General features: G+C 54.9%; 1 protein-coding gene across 1 annotated transcript in view; it reads right to left on the bottom strand.

Annotated features, from left to right (window-relative positions):
• The window catches only part of VASH1 (vasohibin 1), a 20,299-nt gene extending 6,391 nt beyond the window's left edge, over window positions 1–13,908 (bottom strand). The window contains exons 1-5 of the mRNA XM_006157068.3: window positions 12,678–13,908; window positions 6,995–7,083; window positions 5,600–5,656; window positions 3,190–3,264; window positions 356–737 (exon numbers count right to left, since the gene is read on the bottom strand). Of these exons, the coding sequence (XP_006157130.1) occupies window positions 356–737; window positions 3,190–3,264; window positions 5,600–5,656; window positions 6,995–7,083; window positions 12,678–12,983 (909 nt within the window). The 5' untranslated portion in view covers window positions 12,984–13,908. The remainder of the gene's footprint in view (window positions 1–355; window positions 738–3,189; window positions 3,265–5,599; window positions 5,657–6,994; window positions 7,084–12,677) is intronic.
• Between the last annotated feature and the right edge of the window lie 6 nt (window positions 13,909–13,914).

The raw sequence follows: 13,914 nt of genomic DNA, 5'->3' as shown, positions 1-13,914 counted from the left end.
TCTCCCCCAGCTACCATTTCTTCCAGACAGGCCATGCTTTAGTACCAAGGGATCTTGACTCTGGAGACCCGCACCCCCAACCTTCCCCACGTTCCCTCCGCCTGCCACCCTCCAAACCCAGCTCACACCCTTCCTTTTTAGGGGTACCATCTCAACCACAGAGCACAGCCTAGCACTGAGCAGCCGGTCCACCCTTCGCCTCCCTTGGTCCTCACACCACCTGCGGCAGGACTGGGAAGGCGCGGAAGGACTCACTCTCCTCTTCCCCAGCCCAAGCGCCTAGACTTGGGGGAGGTGGGTCGGGAGGGTCAGAGGAAGAGTAACCGCGCAGGTGCAGGTGCAGGTTCAGGCTGACCTTGAGCCGCATGTCGCGGGCGTGGCGCTCCAGCTCCTTGCGGAGGTCGTCGCGGCCCAGCCTCTCCACGTCCAGGACGGAGTGCTTCCACTCGATCTGCTCCACACTGTGCGGGTCGTGGGACACGCACTGGCCGAGCTTGACCTTCTTCAGCACGTGCCAGCAGCGGCCGTAGGCGGCCTCGTAGTCCAGCACGAGGTCGCTGAGCGTGCGGAAGGCCGGCGGCTTGTACATCAGGTCCTCGCGCCGGCTCATGCCCAGGGCGCCGTAGCGGCCCCCGAAGTTCACCCCCAGCACGATGTGGCGGAAGTAGTTCCCTGAGAAGTAGGTCTTGAAGCTGATGGGGAAGCGTTCCAGGGTGGGCATGCTGTTGGTGAGGTAACTGGCCGGTAACCCCAGCTAAGGAAAGAGCCTGGAGAGGCCGGGGCGCGCGGGTGCCCGCCCCCGAGTGGCTGCCTGTGCCCGCCGCAGGGCCCCGGTCCGAGTGCACTGAGACCCAGTGCGAGTCATCTCCAAATCCCGCTCACCTCTGCGTGGTATTCCTGTCCTCTGGCGCACGGTAGGTGCTCAAGAACCAGATGGGAACGGGGCTCCAAAACAGTAGGAGGCAACGACGGTGCCTGACTCCAAACCGCTGGGTTTTCGGAGCCTGGGGCACACATCCACTGCCTGTCACCTTCAGATACAGGCAAGCGCCTTCCCAGGGCCTGGAGGCCAGTGGCCTGGCCCTGCTGCCCTCCAGCCTCTCGGAGCCCTCTGCTCTCCCTGCACTCGCTCCTGCTTCCTGGGTCTCAGCCCTGGGTATTTCTGGCCAGCTCCTCCCTCTGACCAGAGCCCCCTTCCCACCTGCCCTTGGCTGGCTCCTTCTCAGGCCTTCTGTGGCTGTCTTCCCTGACTCTTTCTTTTTTAGAGGTTTTTGCCTTGGGGCACCCACACTTGCTGGGGAGAGAGGCAGACAGTGAGAGGTAAAGTGAGAAATCACCTCCCAGAGAGGATGGCCACGCTGCAATTCCCTCTCCTCCATTCTCCCAGGATCTTAGGTTTGCATGCACCACACACACGTGCCAGGCATGAGTTTCAAGCCACCAGGTCTGGGACTTGAACCGTGGTAGACCATGTGGGAGTCCAGTGACATAACCACCATGCCATCTGCTGGCCCCTCGCTAACTCCCTTTCTAAAGCAAGTCCACCCACCGTCTACTTCCCCAGGGCACTCGCCACAATCTGCACTTCACTTATTTCTTTGGCTACTTATCTTCTCTCTCTCGCTAGCGTGCAAGCTTTCAGAGGACAAGAACCTCATCTGCTGTGTTCTTTGCTGTTTCTCTGGGACCCAGCAGAGAGCTAGGCACATAGCAGTCTCTCGGTAAAACTCTCCTTGAAAAACACAGGTAGGCGATGAACAGGAAAGAGCATGGAGCAGATACCGGTTACACACGCTGTGCTCAATGTCCTGGCATGCGCTGACTCACTCAGTTGTCCTAACAGCTCTGTGTGACAGGCACTGCCATTACCCCCTTCTGCAGAGGATGCCAAGGCTCAGTGAGGTCAAGGAACAAAGGCAGAGCCGGGATTGAAGTCTGGGTCAGCCTGACCCCAAAGTCTGTGCTCCCAGATGCTACACCCATGTCCTCACCAACGCTAAACTCACTCCTCCAGTGTTTACCGCGCCCGATGCCTTGTGAGGGATCAGGGGTACAGAGATGAGAAAGGCACAGAGTGCAGTGAAGACGAGAAACAGGAACAAACTCAGCCCATGTTACCACAGTGACCGAAGGAGCTTGGGGGCCCCAGAAAGGGCCGCTCACCAGATGGAGCACCTGTCCTCTTCCTGCCAGGTGAGCCCTGAAAACCTCCCTGTGTAAACTTCCAGCGGAAGTGTCCATGTGGGGAGGAGGCCTGTGGCCTGTGCTGCCTGCCTTCGGCCATCTTCTCTGAGAGCTGCCCCAGGGAGGGGACGGTCTCGTCTCCATTAGTGGCCCTTGCCTAATCTGTGCACCCCTGCAGGACCGCACAGCTGTGCTGCCTGCCCCACAGGTGACCGGCAAATGCTTAAACGCTGGGAGGAAACGGGAGGGGTGGGAAGAGATGTAGCAAGACTGGCCTTGAGCAGGTGAAGCTCAGTAATGGGCACACGGGTTCGTTATGTTGTTCTAAGCTTGAATTTTTTTTTTAATGAAAAAAAGGTAATATCCTTTCTTTGTCAAAATAAATAAAAATTATTTTTAAGAAAAACAAGGCTCAGGCACTGACTAACTAGGATAAAGACCTGGGTGTAACTACTGGCCTCTCCTCTGCCTGTCCCGACTGGGGCATTGGGGAAGGGCAGCCTTTCCCGGGAGCTTGTCTGTCCCCTTGGTTACCCTAGAGACCCCGCTACAAGCCATTCATGGGTTTTTGAGCCAATTCTGTTCACACATCCTATCCATCAACTCCACAAATCAACATGTCCCAGAAATGCCAACATTTGGGCATCCCAGTTGCTTCTCCTGGGTTGTTTGGTTCTTGGAAACGGCACAACAGCCCTTGTGAGACAATGCGACCTGATTCGGAGTTTGAAGAACAGGGTCACTGTGTCCACATGACTCAAAAGTGAGTTGACTACCAAGCACGGGAAAGTGGCAACTGGGGTGCAGAATACTGGGCCTCCCGGGCACCTTCCCCTTGGGGAGCATCCTCCTTATTGGAGTCAAGGGGTTGACTGTGTAGGGGGGAAGCTTGAAGGGCCTGGTCCTCACTCAGATCTGCCCCCCCAGGGCAGGAAACTGAGGCCCGGAGGGGCGGAGCAGTGGGCCCTGCCTCCTCCCAGGCCTCCCAGGGCTGAGGAAGGATACATTCCCAGGATCACGGCTTCCAGGCATTTGATTGGCAGAGCCTCTTTGGTCATTTCCTTGGCCAGGTCCATCAGCCTATGGGAAGGGGGCAGAGCTGTGAGGACAGCACCTCTATTCCCTTGGGCAGGGAGCTTCAGAGGAGGGGACAGGGTAGACCAGAAATGCTAACACAGCCCCCCAGCTGCTGCCTTTGGCTCAGGCCCCAAACCCTTCTCTCCTCCCCCACCTGGAGCCTGGTGAAGGGAAGAAGCAGTCACTGCTGGTGAGGAAGGACCCAGCTCTCCCTTCCCTTCCCCCTCTCCCTTCCTCCTTCCACACCTGGCTCCAAAGACCTGAAGGGGGAGACCAGCAATTAGTGTAATGGCTATGTTGCTGAACTCTCATGTAGTCGACCGCAGTTCAAGTCCCAGACCCGGTGGCTTAAACTCACACCAGGCGCACGTGTGTGTGTGTGCCCAGGATCCTGAGTGGAGAATGGAGGAGAGGGGATTGTTGTGTGGTAATCCCCCCACCAGGGTGATTTCTTGCTTTCTGTCTCTCTGTCTCTCTCTGTCTTTCTGGTGAGCGCACATGCCCTATAGCAAAAAGCTCTCCAAAACAAAAAAAGACATCGAGGGGATGGGAGCATGAATGAGAACAGCCTCTGGGTTGGGGCCTTCTGCGATGGCAGTGGTGGAAGGCAAGGACCTTGGCAGGGATCTCTTTTTTTTCTGGATCACCGTGGACATCTCTCAGCTAACCAGGGCTTCTTCTCAGAAGAGCTTGTTAGTTGATCGGAACTGCTCCCCCAGCCCCCATAGCTGCCAGGCCTGAGTGGGGGTCCTGAGGCAGAGGGCCTGGAGACTGACCGGCTGCTCCTGGACTTGGAAGTCAGGTGTTGTAAGAGCCTATATCCTGGGCCTGGTCCCTGCCTCTTCCCTGCATGCTACCTGGGCCCCAGGGCTCGGTCTGCTGCCGATCTTGCCCAAGAGGGCCCCAACTCCTCCATCCCAAAGGAGAAGGAAAGGGAGCTCCCAGACACAAAAGCCACAGAACGACAAGAGCAAAGTTTGGGGTAGGGCAGGCTGGATTGCACTCAGAGACTTGGAGGGGTAATGAAGTAAATTTGCTAATAAACCATTTAAAGCATTTTTCACAAGACAGCAACATAGTTCTTTGTTGGAGTAAGATGGAGAATTCACACAGACTTTTTTTTTTTTTTTTTTTAGATCTTTTTCTATAGGGGATGTGTGCTTGCCAAAAAGATAGAGACAGAAAGCAAGAAATCACCCCCCAGGGAGAAATGGCCATGCCTCAATCCCTTCTCCTTCATTATCTTCTGGTGATTTTGGGCACGCATGCACACTTGTACAGTGTGAGTTTCAAGCTGCTGGGTCCAGGACTCGAGCTGTGGTCAGTTAACTACATGTGAGTGGTCTTTATTTGCCTAAATAAATAAATAAATAAATAATTTTTAAACAAGTGGGGGTCAGGCCGTGATTAATTAGAATAAAGTCCTGGGCATAAACACCTGCCTCTCCTCTCCCTCACCGAATGAGTCGGTGCATGCTAGGACGTTTAACCAGTGCCATAACCACGACACCACTTGCTGGCCTCCATGTTGACTTTTTAAACCAGGGGGTTCTAAGCCTACAGACATCTTCTGCCTGAGCCCCCAAACCTGGCTGTGGTTTTCACTCTTCCCCATCCTCTGCCCTCAGGGCTTCATTGCCTGAAACTTCCTAGAGCAAGCAGATCCAGCCAGCCATGTGCATGCTGGGCGGTGGCACCAGAACGGGGAGATGCTGTGTTCTCTCCTGTGGGGTCCCTGCACCTTTCAGTAGGTGACCAGCAGAGAGCCCAGCAAAGCCAATGGGGTGATTGTGCAGGTGACCTGCAATGCCGGGTACGCAGGCAGCTGAGGGGACAGGGAGAAAGGGGAGGAGAAGGGCTCTCTCCTGCTAAGCCCACCGTGCATTTAAAAAAAGAAAAGGCTATCTACACTCTGAGTGGGACTCTCTGTCACCACCGAGCAAGCTGGGGTCGGTGAGGACAGTGCCTCCAGCTCCTTTCAGTGGGGAGTGTCAAGAGGAGCGGATGGGTGAACCAGAAATGCTAGAGAAGAGGACCCCTAGGTTCAAGCCAAGCCTTCCTCCCCTCCCCCCACATCTGGAGCCTGGTAGGGGTGAGGGCTCAGCATGGCTGTCAGAGTTCCTTTACATCAAGCTGGCCCTGGCTGTTCATCTCAGCTCAGTTCCCGCTATGACATCCTTAGGTCCCAGGTGGCACCTGTCCCTAATGGCTGGCTTCCCTTAGAAAGTCCTTCCTTGCCCACCCATAACATAAGCTTCCTCTACAAGGACACCACAGGGGTTCCCAAGAGGCTCCAACCCAACCCAGGGGCAGAGGGATGGGGCCTCCCCATACTTACCCTGTCAGAGGTCTGCTCTTCTTAATTTCAAAGAATTGTGTCCCTGTGTGATTGTACCTGTGGGCGCAGGTTAAGGGCTTCCTGACTTGGTCTGGAAGAAGTCATCCCTGGCCCCCGCCTGTGTCCCAGACCCTGGGTCAGGTCTGAACCAGCACCTCCCACGAGGGACCATGGAGGATGAGGGGATAGCACGTGGCCCTCTCCTCTCTCATCCTTGCCCTATCCTCCTGGCGGTATGTGCAGGCAGCCAGACTGGCCCAGGCTAGGAGAGAGACTGCCGTGGGGGACAGCTTGCAGCAGCACTTCATTTTCCAACCAGCTGAGAAGTACATGAACAGAGAAGGAGGGGGGCGGGGTGGGTCCAGCAGGGTCTCTAACTGCTGGGCTGTCCTGAGCCAGTCACCGTCCCTGGCAGGGCCACAATTCCTCTAGAGGCAAAGGCAAGGGCTGGACACCATTTCTGTCACCCACTTGGCCTTTCCCCTACTCAGGACTCCTGCCTATTTCTCCCACCTCTGACCTTGCTTATAGCCAGGAGGGCTGGGGGAGAGGACCCAGGACATGCAGTTCTAGGGCAGGGTACAGGGGTTAGAGGGGCTTAGAGCAGGGACACAGAGGAATGTGGACTTGGGGGGGAGCCTAGCTCTTCCTACGCAAGGTGACTGGGCTCCTGCCAGAAAAGAAAAAGGCGAAGAACCAGGAGAAAATTCCAGGATGTGGACATTACCTCCTGGAGCAGAACTTACCTTCTCTCATTGCACACACATTGACTTTTATTTATTTTTTCTTTTCTTCTTTTTTTTTTTTTTGGAGAGGTTTTCGCTATAGGGCGCGTGTGCTCGCCAGACAGACAGAGACAGAGAGACAGAAAGCGAGAAATCACCCCCCAGGGGTGACGGCCACGCCGCAATCCCTTCTCCTCCATTCTCCTCTCAACGGGATCTTGGGCACGCACGCACACGCGCCTGGCGTGAGTTTAAGCCACCGGGTCCGGGACTCGAACCGTGGTTGACTACATGGGAGTCCCGCGACATAGCCATTACGTTAACTGCTGGTCCCCACACACACTGACTTTTAAGACAAGTTTTTCAATGACCTAAGGGAGCTTCCCTGCTGTCCCTCTGTTAGGGCCGGATGGAGAGAGGAGGTCTAGTCAGGGCTACTCCTCTGCAAGCCGCTCAGAGGCAGCTCCCTCTTTTGACTCCAATGGACGGCAGGAGGGGGAAGCAGGTGGGCCCAGCACTCCTTGGACAAGATCCCTCAGATACCCAGGCCCAAGTGAATGGCCCCTCCCCGGAGTGGTGGGATGAGGTGATTCTGCTGAGACCTCTCCCGCCCTGTCTGAAACAGGCCCCGCTCAGCCAGCAACGGCCATCACCACAGACCAGAGGATACTGCAGCTCCCTGATGTAGCGCTGCACGGCTTCCAGGCGCTCCGGGACGGGTGTGGACGGCTGGAACGTAGGCACACTTGGTATGGGAATCTGGGGACAGAGAGAGTGCCCTGGTCACAAGAGGAGGCTCACCTGGAGCTTGCAGGCCACCAGACAGCCAGGGTCACCCCCAGAGGAGCCATACCCTGGGGAGGGACAATCTCCCTTCTCTCCTACCCTGAGCCTCTTTCTTAGGTAACTCCTTCTTTCAGAGACTCTGGACAGGGCTCCAGCCTCACCAGTCCTTCCCTCCTGGCATCTGAAGGCATGCGTAAATGGAAGCATATGTTGATATTCCATTTTTATGCTGCTTTAATGATTTTTTAAAAGATTTTTTTTGGTATAGGGTGTGTGGGCTTGCAGGAGAGAGACAGAGACAGAGAGGGAAAGTGAGAAATCACTTTCTGGGGGGATGGCTACTCTGCAATCCCATCTCCTCCATTCTTCTGTCAGGATTTTGGGCATTTACACCCACGTGCTGGCATAATTTTTAATCTGCCATGCCTGGGTCTCAAACAATGGTTGGCCACGTGGGAATCCAGCACCTTAACTACTATGTCATCAGCTGGGCCCTGCTTTAAGGACTTTAGGAAAAAACACAGGCTGATGCACTGCTTTGAATTTAAATATTCATTAACTTCAAGACTTAACAAGAGTGCCAATACTGGGGTTCAGTTCTTTTGGGTTTGGGGTTTGCTCTGGTTTACCCAGTGCCCTGTCTTCTCAGGGTGGGACTCTGGGCTGAGGGAGTGGTCCAGGAGGGTGAAGGTACCCTCAGTAGAGGGTGCCACCTGCCCCAGTGATGTGGCACATGTACTGGGCCTTCTAGAGCACCAACCTGAATGGTCAGGTCCTATTTGGAGCAGATCTAGCTGTGACTCCATTTCCGGGGCCTAGCCACTCTGCAGGGGTTTCACAGAGGCTCCAGGGCCCCTGGGTTCTCTTTCAAATCTCCCTTTCCCGCCAGGGTGGGTGCATGGGCAGGAAGGGCCATGCTCTTCTTGGGAGGCTGTCACGGACATAGGCAGAGTCCACGGAGCACAGCCTTTTCAGTCAAGTGGAGCGGGGCTGGGACTCCGATGAGGAAGTGACAAACTCATTATCAGTGCACACTTGGGCCTGGGTGCTGCTGATGGCAGGGGACACGGAGAGCCTCTGACAGACACTCACTCCAAATGGTGGAGACACAGAGAAGGCCCCATCCAGAGGCACAGCTCTGCATGGACTTCCTCTTCTGTCTGCCCTCGCTACCGGTCCCCTCCTTCCTATCTGGACAGTCCCTAGAGACCGCACTGGCTCCCAGCAGATGACGCCTCTGGCCAGAGGCAGCTATTTCTCTTTTAGAATCTCTCCCTATCCCCAAACTGGCACCACCCCTTAGTCACCTGGGGGATAAAAGCCCAGGGAGGCAGGCTGCCCCTCCACTTGTCTGACCACCCTGTGCAAATGAGCTCCAGAACTCTCGGAGGACCTGGTCTGGCCTCCTCGGATCAAAGACAAGAGGGTGGGGGGTGGGAGAGGAGTGAGAGGAGTCACTTAGCAATTCCCCTTGACAGTTTTGCACACCTATCCAGTCACCCCTCAAGTGGTAGTCCCTGCGAGAAGGCAGCTGGAGCAGATGGGTCATCCCCACTTGCTAAGTGGGGATCCAGTGATGTCGAGGGGCTTCAGATAAAGGAGCTCCAAACAGAGAGGGAGCTGCAGGCCAGGAACCACCCCCAAAGCTTGCCCACAGCCAGGCCTGGCCCAGGGCCATGACACCAAGAGCAGTATCAGACTTACTATCCAGACAAAGGACCCAGAAACTCGCTGCAGTAAGGAAAGCCCACAAAGACCCGGGACCCATAAGCAGGGGCTCAAAGGCCACCACTCGGGGGCTAAGCTGCAGGAGCTGTATCCTTGACACATGACCTCACAGCAGCCAGTACCTATACTCTTTTTTCCTGAATGTTACAGGCAGAGGCTCACTCACTCACAGATGAGAACCACTCTATATCCAGATGACCAGGCCTACTTTTGGGCTCACTGCCTGGGTCTGCCCCCAACCCCCATACCACATTGCTGAGGGGTGGGGCTAAGTGGGGCACAGTGCCGGTGAGGGATAGGAGCTACCCAGATCTCTCAGTTCTACGAAGACGTCTTCACTGTTGGAGTCCATGTCACCTAGCACAGCAAGGAGGCTTGTTGGTGGGGAGGCCCGCAGTGCAGCCTGGAGATGAACAGAGCCGGCCCTGGAACAGGCTACCGCCATCTGTCCCCGCTCTGACATTTAGTCTGGTGACTTGACTGACTCTCCGTAACTTCTCTGTGCCTCAGAAGCCGCATCTGTCAACGGCACCAAAGCAGAACCAACCTCACCCTGGAGATGAGATGCTGCATGGGGAGGCCTAGGAGCAGGGCTGGCACGCAGCAGGGGCTCCACACCAGTGCAGCCGCTGTGTGCCAGAGACCTCAGTGAGCACCTCTGAGCCTGCAGGTGCCATCTTTGTGGAGATGTCCCAGTCCTCATTCTGCAGGCGCTCAGTGCCAGGCCACCATTAGAAGACCTTCTACAGCCAGGTCTGAGGCAAGTGACCACTGCTTTTAAAAGTGGTGGCATGGGGCTTGCAGGTGGCATGGTGGTTAAGGGCACTGGACTTCCACATGGCTGACTGCAGTTCGAGTCCCGGACCTGGCGGCTTGCTTTCTCACTTTCTCTCTCTCTCTCACGCGCTCGCTCTGCCCCTCTCTGGTGTAATAAAAAAAAATAAGTAAATAAATAAAGTTAAATAAAATAATTCTTTGGGGGAAAAAACCTCATATGAAAAAAGAAGTGGTGGCAGCTTGAGACACGGAAGAACACAAACTGCGGGAGGATGTGGGATCCTGCTGGAAACAGCTGCCCTTCATCATACCGCCATCATGCTGGTCAAGATGTTCTCCAGAACTCTGGGGAACGGTTTGTTCTGCGCACTCACTCCTTGCTCTGTTTACTGGGCACCTATTAGACACTCACCTAATGAAGCCTTGCATGCTTGGTATGGCCTCCTCTCAGCATCCCTCAGAGTGGACATTGCTGTGGTCCCCGTGCACAGAAGCAGTTATGGGGGAGCAAGGATGTGAACGAGGTGGGTTTGCCTAGAGGGCTCTCCTTCCATCACGCTACCCTGCAGGGGTCCCAGACTCAACCACCTGTAGGAGCTGGGCAGGTGGAATAAATGGGGGAAGGGAGTGGTGGGGACGATGGCAAATGGAGGCGGGCGACCATTGCTCTGCCCTAGCTGATGGTCGCCTTATGGGATTTCAGAATCTCCTCCCATATCGTCTCATTTTCTCAGAAGATGCCAACAATCTGGATCTTGGGCAACCTTCCAATTTTAAAATTTGGCTCCAGTGACTTTTTAAAATATTGTGCAGCCCCCACAAAAATCTTGGGCCCACCAGTGTGGCCTCTGCAGAGGACATCTCTGTGGCAGTCCCCACAGCATGGCCACTTGGGGGGGGGTGAGCCTGGTGGTCAGCCCACCTGCTGCTGGCACGCTGGTACCCAACCCTGCGGCTTTCCTCCAGGCCTCCCAGCTGCCTGCACACCTCCCAGGTGCTAAGGGCTCCTTTCTAGTCTGGGCCAAGGTAGAGGAGGAACCCCACACAGACTCACATGGTTTCTCTGAGACACTTTCCCCATGGTTGGTGGAGGGGGCTTCCCATTTTCCCAAACCCCTCCCAAAATTCCTTACCATACTCTTGTTAGTCATGACCCACCCCACCCCATCCAGATAATAGCTTCATTCCTTCACCAATGTCTTTCCATACATGAGAACTGAAGATGACAAGATGACACTGCAGACCAGTCCTTAAGGAGCTGTTTTTTTTTTTTTTTTAAGTCCCCAGGAGTGGTGACAGTACTGCAGGCAATCACTCACACTCCTGCCTGCTTTAGGTGCAAGTGTCGTGGCTGGAGAGCGTCTTCTCAACACCAACTTGCTCATGTGGGCGAAACCTGCGACTCTGGCCTCACCGGCAGAAATGCTCTGAGTGAAAGCTAGTCTTCCCTCCTCAATTAAGGGCAATGAACGTCCAACAACCAGGATCGGTTTGGGGCTCTCTGGTTTACCAAATGCTTTGACACATAGTGTCTCATTTAATCGTCCCCCAAGTCGACCCCATTTCACAGATGAGAAAACGGGCCGAATAGGTCATAGGAGCTTGCCTGAGGTCAAATAGACAGGGAGGTGATCCCTACCGAATGTCCACATCCTTCCATGCCATAGTTCCTTTATCAGGAATTTATCCCAAAGAAATAATCCGAGACAAATCCCAATATGTATGTGTTAGAATGCCCACCACAGTGCTCATTTGAAGAATAAGGTATTGGAAACAAAGAACATTAGCTAAATACAGCGTAAGCCAATATGGAAGGCAATTATGTAGTCATTCAAAATCAAGGGACGTTCCCCTGGAATTACGAGGCAGTTAGTTGTTTAAGTTCCCACCTCTGATTCTGTTTCCCCAGAAGATATTTTCTAATGGCTTGACCAATCATCTGATAAAAACAAAACTAAACAGACGGTCTGTACCCACAGTCTAGACCACACTCACGGCTCCTTCCCTTCCCACTAAAGCAGGCACTGGACTCTAACCTTTGTCCAAAAGCCTGTTTCGGGGATTTCAGGTCCATGCATTTGGGAGTGCTTCCTTAGTCTTAAGCATTATGTTTTTGGTTTTTTTTTTTTAAAGCATGATGTATTTCACAAGACCGTACAGCACAGAAAGCCTCAAATACCCCTTCATTCAGCAAGCACACATAAGCGCCTGTTCGGTGCCAGGCACACAGGAGGCCTTGGAAAGACAAAGATGAATGAGATGCAGCCTCTGCCTTCGTGGGCAGCACAGCTGAAGGACAGTCACCGTGGAGGAGTTCCAGCTGACACAGAAAACTACTAACCTACCCCTCTCCAAAGGACCTCTCCCAATGCCCTGAATCTAGTGTCCAACAGATCAGAAGATCTGGGGCCTAAAGACCTGGGGTTAAGTCCCAGCCCTGTCATTTAATGACTGTGGGACTTTGAGTTCCTACCTATAGGGTAGTTGGGAAAGTCATGATGTATTTTTCTACGCAAAAACACGTCACACTTTTGCAACAACCTAATATTCACCAACCTTCTCATGTGTAAAAGGGGGACCCCACCTGCGTTTACTTCCCAAGGTTGTTGGGAGAATTCAGTGAGTTAGTGCATGTATTTTCTTAGCATACAAAGCCCTCTGTCTCCTTAGTCATTCATTATCTCTCTGCTCACAGTTCTCCGGCTTAGCAAGCATGTCACCAGGCAAATGCAATGTCAGGGCGCATTAGTGTGTATGTTAGTTCATCCACCCTCCCCCAGGCCCCGAAACTGGGCATTTTAGAGATAGGGGAGGGCCTCCTGTAGACAGGGCACGTGAACCTCCCTTACTGAACGACTGCATGGTGGTGGAGAGAAAGTTCTCTTGCCAGGCATGAACTGTACGTATTTTTAACATCTTACCATGCCAGTGGTCCCTACCCTTTCTGAGGAGTATGGTTTTGCTCCCTTGGCCCCAAGATCACTAAGGACAGAGATTATCCTGTCTCCCCTTCCCCTCCTCCCCCTCCTCCCCCATCGCTCCCTCCACCCCCAGTGCCTCACCTTGGGCAAATCCGTGGCCCCACGGATCCGCTGCGCCACCTTCTCTCCATCGGGGTGGATCTTAGCCACGTGCTTCCACATCCTTTCCCAGGTGGCTTCATCCACAGGCAGTCCGCCCCGGTTGACAAAGAAGGGGACGCCTCCATCTCGCAGGTCCTCTTCCCCTTCTTCCTCGGGTTCCTCATCTCTCTGGGCTGAGGCCCCTTCGCTGGTTTCCAAACGCCTGACCCCAGAGGCTGGTGGGGCATTGGCAGTTGGGGAAGCACTGCTGCTGCCACCCCCGACCACTTTTTTTCCACCTGGCATCCCTAAATTCTTGATGGGGGTGGATGGAATCAAGAGGCGGGAAAAAATTAGGGGCTCACAGGAGGCCTCCCACACTCGAGCTGCAGAGACAACACATGGCCAAACAGAGTGCAAGGCGCCTTTAAGAAACCAGGGCGTGGCTCCTATACAATAAACTACTACTCGATTAAAAAAAAATCAGTGCAACAACTTGAAGAGAGGGTTAGGGGGTGGGTTACCCGGGGTCAGCCTTAGAGGCGTTTTGTTTGAAAAATGGGATAGAGAGAACACACCCTAACTTGGCAGCCTTCACAAAGCACCCCCATTTGACAGCGAGAACAATGACGCGCACGGCTGAGCTGGAGAGGAAACAAGTCGGGGAGGGAAACTGAGGCCACAGAGCTCAGAACTGCGGCCGCAGACAAAAAGGATCAAGGCACGCGTGCCCGGGGAACTGGGGTCCCCAGGTCCCAGTTCTAAAAAGAACAAATTCCTCTACAAAACCCTCGCAAGCTCACACCTGCGTGCGCCCCCGGGAGGTTGGGGGGGGGAGGCGGGGAAAGCGGGGAGGGGAGGGAGAAGGGAGAGACAGAGGAGACTCGGGGCAGTGTGAGCTCCAAGGCCAGACCCCACAGTGGGAGGATGGCTCTGGAGGACGATTTATCCGACTCGACGAGACCAGTCCGGGAGCCGAGACTCGCAGCTAGCGGGGCCCGGGGAGCCGGCGCGCGCCGACGCACACATTCCACGCCCGCAGCCAACTCCCCGCACAAAGTGGGCTTTGTCTGGGCCCCCAGTTTCCTCGTTCCCCCGGCAGTAGCGGAGCCCCCAGAAGGCCAAAGGGCGCCGCGAGGAGGGGGGAAGGTTGCAAGCGCCAAGGCTCTGCCGGTCCCCAGCCCCACGCGACTCAGCGAGCGGGCGGCGGGCAGCTGGCGCGGCGCCGTGCCACCCG

The sequence above is a fragment of the Tupaia chinensis genome, unplaced genomic scaffold (genome assembly GCF_000334495.1).
Source record: "Tupaia chinensis unplaced genomic scaffold, TupChi_1.0 Scaffold000528_1, whole genome shotgun sequence".
In the NCBI taxonomy this organism is placed as follows: Eukaryota; Metazoa; Chordata; class Mammalia; order Scandentia; family Tupaiidae; genus Tupaia; species Tupaia belangeri.
The sequence above is the reverse complement of the archived record's forward strand: the minus strand, read 5'-3'. Positions and strand labels throughout refer to the sequence as shown.